Raw genomic sequence first — 8,501 nt, 5'->3', positions numbered from 1 at the left:
TGCAGTGTGCATCTAAGCTCATCTGCTGCGGTAATGTGCAAGTCCAGAGTTATGCCAAGTGCATGCAGAAGTGTGCAGACTTCAATAAGCACAAGGCTAGATTCACTCCATCTCCCAAGGCATATCTCTGCAAAAGATTAAGTCTCTCCAAAGAATGTGAGAGCAAAGTTATATATATGGGTGAATACGGCCACCTTGATCCTTCAACCTGACCTCAAAGTTGAGTGACGCTCTCTCTAGGTTTTCATAGCTATGGGCAGGGACAGGAGTACAGAGCAGATGTGAATGGGATGTGATACTTTGGAGGGAGATTGTGTACTACTCTCGCCATATATTCTGGACTCCTTCCTTTGAGGCAGAGAGTTTAATGCTACCTGCTTCCAAGAGGGGAGAAGTGGAGTGGGGAAAACAGTCATTTGGAATAAAGCCTCAGCTCTGGCTGCTGCTCTGGGTACACAAAGATGCATATATACAAAGCTAGTAGACCAAGGCACATTTGTACACCAGATACCCTTCTGGATCCCACAGTTCAAACTAAAAGGAAGCATGTGAGAACATTCAGCTAACTCTGGTGCCAAGGCCAAATTATTTATCTTCTCCCTCATCCATACGTTGAAGTGAAGAACTATCAAGTACAAGTGCAATACAAAAAGCACAGCAGCATTAAGTGACTATCTCTGTTCATTTTGCAGGCATTTCTGCTTCTTTACTTTCATTCACAGGTTGGCCAGCGTGAGCAGAGATTAGAGATAGCTGACAAGCATAATGGAGTCTGCTTGAAAATACTGTCATTTCTCTTTGGAAGCTGACAGCTGAACTGTTAAGCTAAGAGGTCAGAGTTGATTGGCTTGAGCATCAGCTGTATATGGTCTTGGGAAACATGCTAAAAGCTTTTTTTTTTCCAGTTCAGACCTGCGAGAAGCTAATCTGTGGGTAAGCCCTATGCACAAGGGGCAAGCTAGCTCAGCTGTGTAGGTGAAGAATGATTTAGTAGCCTTCACAATGGAATCCAAGTGTCAGCAACTGTCAGTCTTCTTGATCTTTCCTAGCTCACTGCACCAGTAAAACATAGATAATTATTGTACAAAGATCTTCTTGAAATGCAAGGGCATCTATTGCCTTTGGAACACTTCCAAATGTAGTTATACAAATAGAACTATGCTGGAAGTTATTTATGTTTAAAACTTTCTTGGATTTGTCCAGAGAAAAACTATACGCATACACAGGATTGCCATGTTGATATGGCAGAGAAACTCGGTTTTGCCTTTCCTACTTCTTCCCTTCTTTCCATATCATTTGCTGAACACACAGGCGCAAACATGCACACATAAACTGCTTAGTATGCAGATTTCCCATAGAGATCTGAATTTTGAGTGAAAATTTGCAAATCAAAAACATTGCAACGTGAAACAATTGTGTACAATAAATATTCTTGAAATTACAGCAGATGTGACTCATCAGCACCAAACATATTCTTTTCCGTTCTCTTATCCATCTCTCATTGAATCAGTTTCCTATCCTGAAGCTGGGGGGTGATGCATCATGAGAACCACTGCTTATGTTGCCCATGATAAAGAACTTGTCTAACCTGAAAACTAGTCTATAAAGCAGAAAAAGGACACAAGGTATGTAATCTACAGCAGCCATGACATAATTCGAAAGCATAGCCAAATGGCAACGGTTGGTTTTCAAGTGTGACATCTGTCTATGGCAACTTTTAATTTTCCTTGAGAAATATACTCTTATTGCAAAAAATACAGAAACCCAAATCCACTAAAACCATTTTTGATAAAAATATTTTGATAACTGCCTTTGAAATTTTTTCTAATATTTGGACAAATTTTCAAATCCTGATGCCTAAAATTTGGTTCCTAGGTTCATATCTAGGCACCCAAGCCTGTCTGGGTTTTTTTTGCAGAAGCACATTGAATGTCCTGTGTCTCTAATTTCTCTTGAGTGAAGAGTAGAGCACTTAGCAATTCTGAGTCATCAGGCCTAGAGCCAAGCTTTTGAAATCCGAATATCTAAATTTAGGTCACTAAGGTCTGATCCAAAGCCTAATAAATTGAATGGAAAGATCTCCACTGAACTGCTCATTCTAGGTGAGACTAATTCATCTATATTTAGATACCAGAATAAAAACTGCCTTGTTCAGGTCAATTCAAGGTTCTGAGCAACCATGGTTTTGCTTGTCTTTGGTTGTTCCTGTGCAAATACTATACCAAGCACTCCTCTAATAAAGCAGATGGAAGGGAAACAGGATAAGCTACACTGTCACCTGCAAAACCTTCTCCATGAGCAGGTGTGATACTGTGTTCAGGTCAGGTGCACACCACATGTGAAACACATAGCAGACCAAATGTTTATATATCAATATTTATAAGTTTGTATATACTGATATAAATGTGTGTGTGTGTATAGAACAAAAAAGCTTTCATATATAAAAGAAAGCTTGCATAATAAGTACTTCTCGTAGTACATCATTCCTAAAATGCAATTCATAAAGGGCAATAAAGATGGGAAAGAAAGGTGCAGCTTAAAACAGATATGGGTTAATTAAAATGTATGACAACATTTAAGGTGAGAAAGAAAAATCTTCTCCAGATAATTTGTGATACCATGGCACCCAGTCACCTGGAAAGACCAGTAGATCAATCAGAAAAGGAAGAAGAACGAAAATGTCTTAGGTTAGAGAAAGAGTAGATCTGCCACAGCAGCTGTTCTGGGTGGCTCCAATAGGCAGCATTAGAGAGCAGGAGGCGGCCAGATGAAGTTCTTGGAAATTTGTGGGGTGCCCCAGCTCTGAGCAGGCTGCAGTACCTGATCAACCATCTCTGCAGCCAGTGGGGCTGCTGGAGGAGCTAATGCAGCTACTTATTCTTAGGTTTAATTTTAATAACATTTTTGTCTAAGATAATTCCGCCAAAAAAACTAAAGGCAAATGAGTGTTACTCTAGAAGTCCTCTGGTTCTCCTCTTACACTGCAAAGGCTAGCACAAGCTGGTAATATCAGTCCTCAGGTCACAAAGAGCCACCCCTCCTCAAGGGCGTCTTTGGCAAACAGGAAGGCGATGGAGAGAGTTGAGATTCAGAGGTCACACTAAGCACCTACATTTGAGGAGAAAATGGCCTATATGCATGTATTTGGCTGGTGCTCTTTGATGCCAGTGTGCCTGTCTGCTAGTACAGTGCTCTCGTTTCAGGGCATCTGGCATTAATGCTGATACTTCAATTGCCTTTTTTTTCAGTCTTAGAAAAATTACATTGTTTGAACTAAAAGAAAGAGAAAAGCACCTCAGTTCTGGATAAATTGAACTTTTCTCATTCAAAATCTACTAAAAATTTTGAATGCCTGAGAAGAAAATGGCTTAGACTGGTATTCTCACTTAAAACAACTTATTTGGGGTGCTCAAGCTTAATCATATTGTACTTAAGTTAGATACGTGCCTATTCTCAAAGAGACAGATGGTTAACAGGCTTGGATGCTCCAGACTCTCACTGACAGTTTCTCCTTGTACCCCAAAATTGCTTGGATCACCTTGAACTGTGACTGTCTGCGGCACTGCTGTTTTAGGTAGTGCAGCCCACACCTCTCTTCTTTTCATTGCTAGCCTGTGGCGAGCCCAAATGTGTTGATCTGCTTGTTACGTTGGCCTTGCTGGAGATCGGCCGTACACTCCGTGGGCATCAGAAAAGCTTCATCCCTCCCTGCCGGGGCACAGCAAGCTGCTTTGTGCCAGAAGAGGCAGAGTGGGTGCACAGCGGCAAGGTTTTCAGGGAAAGCTATGATGCACCCGAGTCCGAAAATATATTTTTAAGCCACAGTGAAGATCTAATAATACTGGATGAAGACACACTGTTCAGCTGGGATAGGGAGTCACAGCATGTGAAAGATGAGAATCTTTCATACTGAATTATCAAGTATTCATCATATTTAAAAATAGATTTTTCCATGTCGTTCTCCAGTCTCTGCTGCATGCCTCAGTCAAGCCCTATGAACACAAACTGATTGTGTAAATTAATGAAATTACAGGAGCACCTGGTGGAAGGTGGATAGCAGAGGAAGGCTGTTGGCAAAAGCTCATTTTAATGTCTCACTTTTCTCAGAGAAAATTTGTTGTCCCTGGAAACGCTGCAAGGAAGTTTGTTCTCAGTCAGAGACAAGAGTCAGGTTTTATCAAACATTGCACTAAAGTCAAATTTTCTTGACTGGGAGACTGCATCTGTGGTAACTGTTCTTTGCCTTTGAGAAAAACATTCGAAGAAGGGAACGGGGGTGATTACAAAGCAGGACGGAAAATACAAACGGAACAGGACAACGGATCATTTACCAACAACCTTTAAGCAACAGTCACATTCAACAAATGGTGCTACGACATTTACTATCTGTCCTTAAGGCACAATCCCGAGTCCAGGCTGTCACTGCCAGTACGATCTCACATACAAATCCCCCAGAGCCACCTTGAGTAATGTACAGGCAGATTTGGGTAATGCACTTACAGTAGGCATTCCTTACAGAGGCCTGGAGAGGAGGGAGACCTGTATTAATGGTGGGGATACTTGTATAACCGTCTTCTTAAAGAAAACTGCATTTTACAGACAATACTGATCCTCTGAAGCCATGAAAATAACACAAGAGAAACTCCTAGGAGGAGCGTAATTGCTGACTTTGCAGACCTAGGGACTGTAACATGTTGTGCTCCTTGAGCTGGTGAAGACCTCCTTAGCAGGTGACGACTCTGCAGCGTTAGCCCGGTCACGCACCTCCCTGGAAACTCGATGTACGGTGCAGGGGGCCCATCTGGGATAGCTTTGCTGTGCGTCAGTCTGCATGTGGATGCTGTGGGACTGCTGCCCCTGACAGGCTTCGTTCGACAGGGCGGTGACGCCCGTGGCTGACTCGAGCCACCTCTCCCCGGCACTGATCCAAGCATAGCTCAGCCAAAAATAGGACGCTGGGAATCCCTCTCCAAAATCCAACTTTAGAAAATGCAGTTATACGGCAATTCCAGCTGTGAGACAGAGCTTCTCTCTGACAACGGCATTCATAGCACTGGCAGGGTAATTAACTCAGGCCAGAAAGGTTACAGGAACAGCTGGAGTCTGCTCGTGCCTGTGGATACACGTTAATAAACCTGCAGGGTTTCCACTCTCACTCTACAGCAATTTTTTTAAAAAAAAAAGTACAAGGAAAAATCCGAGTATGAATAAAAATGCCAGACTTGCATGACCCACTCTACTGGCGTTATTGCCAGGTTTATCAGTTAGCAGCGACAGGACCAGAAAAGGGAAAAGAGACACTACAAAGCAGGGTTTCACATGTTCTTCTTTATTTAAGAGAAACAAGAGCAAGTGAAAGTAAAGGTTTCACACTTCTTTCTGTTAAGCAAGTTTATGTCTTTTATGCTGGTTAATAAAGACAGATACATCGCATATTACAGATTTATGCTCTAGAAAACCTAACACTGACACCAAAGAAGCAGGCTTTGTGGGCAGAGGGGTTACAACATTCCCAATAGCTGTCAGAGGAGACAGCCACATGTAATAGTGTCTAAGGACCTTGCATTTTACAGTTTACAGCTGGATCACTGCAGAATGAAATAATTACACCGTTATAGACCCATTACAAACATTAGCACAGGCAACACAAATGCAAGAGTAAAAAAATTCATGTCATCCTCATTTGACTGAAAGCTAATCAGAGGTGTGCTGAGGATGTTACTTATGTCTGCAGAGACATACTTAAATCAGCTCCGAGAGTTTCTGATTGTCTTTTACTCCTGATAAGACTTCACGAGGAGCCACATGAGCAATACAGTAATCAGGACAATCATGAAGTTCAGGAAGAGTTCTTGTGTGGATCGCTCCATTTTGGGGAATAACCAGGGGAGAGCAGAGCTCAACAGGTAAAGCGAAGGGAAAACTTCAGTGACTTTTCTGGGAGTGTCCTTGAGCTCAGCCTTCAGGTCACAGGCTCTTTCAACGAAAAAGAAAAACATGTGAAGAACAGATAAGTGAAGGAGGGAACTTCAGCAGAGCTATTTATATGGGTATAAATAAATGTTATTTCTGTGGCTCGAACTTAGTAGGCACTGTGGACAGTAAAAGCAAAAGCTATCTCCAGCAGCTTATCACCTTCTTTGATTTCCACCCCTGACAAGAAGCGTTCTCAGTGTCACCCCAAAATATATCTCACAGGATGAGCAGTCCTTGGAAATTAGTCCTCTGCTTTGCACAAGCTTTTTTAAAAAAAGAATGCCCCAAACCCATTTATTACTTTGAACTGATATACATCACAAATATATTGCTGTTTAGAGTTCCTAAAATTCCCATATTTCTTTGTGTATTCTCATTTTTAAAATAAAATAGGTGGAAACTTTTCTCTTATGTAGAAGAACTAATTTCTACAGTTTTTATCCTACTCACTTTTCCATCTTTTCTTAAATGATTTTTACTGTTTATAAAATTTTGTACTGAAATACTACAGCTTAAAAGAATTCAAATTTCAGCCTCTCTTGTAAAGCTTAGGTGAGAAAATAGTGAATTCATGTTACTGCTAAAAGTACAAGGAAAACCTAAGGTGCAACATATTCATTTCTGAAAAGTTTCATAAATTTTGTGAGTTAATCCTACAGATGAGAGAGACTTTTCCCAGATACCTTCTGACTTTCTTGCTCTTTCAAGATGCCGGAGTTACATTACTTCAGAAATCCCATTCAAGTTAAATTTGGAAGGTTTCTGTTGGCTATTGTTATTGTTTATTTACTTTATCACAAGTTTAGATTTTTGCATGTTCTTGGAATTCATGCAGAGAATACTTTACCATGAATAACATTCCACTAATCCCATATGAATGCTGAGTAAATAAAAGAAAAGCCTTTAAACAAATGAAGAATAAGCTCTAGGCAAATAAAGAATTTCAGCCACACAAACTAAATCTTAAAGGAGATGCTAGATTAGTCTATAACATCTATGGTGAAAACAAGAGAAGCCTTGGGACTGTACCATACTGAAGACAGAGGGTTTAAATAGAAACTGCTTTAGTCTGCAGATTAAATATTAAAAGGCTGGCACTTACAGTTAACAAAATTCCTGCATTCCCCTGTTGTTTTGTCAGCCTCCTATTTTCATGGGCAAGAGAAAATCTGACCCAATAAACAAAACAAGTTTTTTTTTTTTTACCTTAAGAAGGTAAATGGAGCGCAGCGTCCTGCCTCCAAGACTTGGGTGTGATGCAGATATTATTTCCTTCTCAGCCTCTTGCTCTGTCCCACACGGTCTGGATGCCCCGTCCCTGTGTGAGAACTAAAGTAGTCTGAGGGAGGAGAGCAACAAGTGTATTGGCACCCGAGACGCTGACATCACATCTCAAGCATTTTAAAAGGCCTAATCTGGGCTGCAGGATTCAACTAAGGCTGTTCGTGCATAGAGGTCTAAGGGCTTATTTACTTACTGTAATTTTATTTCTTCTCATGGTGTGTTGTACTAAGGGCAGAGTTATACACAAGCCTTGGGAGTTTTACATGGGGTTTTACAGCAAATTTCGTTTGGCCAGTTTGTGTCTTCATGCCCTGGTTTAATTTCCTTAATGTGGACAAAAGAAAAGAAAAAGAAAGGAAAATCGAAAGAAAAGAGAAGAAGAGCCATGTGAAGCCGTATTTATGCAGATTTCAGGATCCCTGAAGATCGGTTCCCGTGGCTGAAGCCCTGACTGCAGTTAGCTTTGTAAGAACAGCACAGCTGTTGCTGTCCTACATACTTGTTGCGGTCTCCACAGCTTCTCATGTTCATATACATTTCAAAAAAGATGAAAAGGAGCAAAATAGTTCTTGCATTTACTCACAGAGTAAGGCAATACAGGAACATTTGCAAGAGAGAAAAGTTTGGGGCTAGGGATTTTGGAAGCCACAGTCCATTGCACTAAAGAGCCACTGACTCACCTCCACTCTCTTCCTTCATTGATTTTCAATGATGTCTCTGGTATTAATGCTCCAAATGCCTGAACAGACAAATATTTCTGCCATCTTGCAGCATTTCTTCACAGAAAGCACATTGCTCTGAGGCCCAGATAACTATAATACCCACATAATCTTATCTTTGCCCAAGACACTGCTAAAACTCATTATACAAACAAACAAAAGGAATTTGCTATTTTTTTCCTTTAAATACATACATCTGAAAGAGGATGTCAGCAGAGTAGGTTAGACTGAACCGGGACCAGACGCTGCCAGCCCTGTGCTGCAGAAGCATGGCTTGTGGGTCATCCTCTTGGATGGGGGCTCGTAGCCTTCGTATTCAAAGGAATAACTTGAGTATTTCCACTGAAGTTAGAGCAGTCACTTCTGGAGCACAGTGCATGAGCACGAGGATCCTGACGAGGTTTGAGTGCGTACAGCTCTCCACAGAACTGACTCTTATTCTCACGGCCAAACACCAAATGACATACAGTATGCAAATTATTTACTGATTCTGATGCCTTTTGTATATTCACATTCAGGCAC

At 41.1% G+C, this 8,501-nt stretch overlaps 1 protein-coding gene across 1 annotated transcript; it reads right to left on the bottom strand.

The window, feature by feature from the left end:
* Positions 1–5,308: 5,308 nt before the first annotated feature.
* Positions 5,309–7,296, bottom strand: SLN (sarcolipin). The gene is made up of 2 exons (XM_062577469.1): positions 7,183–7,296; positions 5,309–5,976 (listed from the first exon to the last, which is right to left on the bottom strand). The coding sequence occupies exon 2, from the start codon at positions 5,868–5,870 to the stop codon at positions 5,775–5,777; it is 96 nt and encodes a 31-aa protein (XP_062433453.1). The 5' UTR covers positions 5,871–5,976; positions 7,183–7,296; the 3' UTR covers positions 5,309–5,774.
* Positions 7,297–8,501: the final 1,205 nt, after the last annotated feature.

Source organism: Rhea pennata, chromosome 1 (assembly GCF_028389875.1).
Source record: "Rhea pennata isolate bPtePen1 chromosome 1, bPtePen1.pri, whole genome shotgun sequence".
NCBI classification, from domain to species: Eukaryota; Metazoa; Chordata; class Aves; order Rheiformes; family Rheidae; genus Rhea; species Rhea pennata.
The sequence above is the reverse complement of the archived record's forward strand: the minus strand, read 5'-3'. Positions and strand labels throughout refer to the sequence as shown.

Excerpts from the sequence above, each read along its gene's own strand:
- SLN (XM_062577469.1), bottom strand. The coding sequence starts at position 5,870 with ATGGAGCGATCCACACAAGAACTCTTCCTGAACTTCATGATTGTCCTG.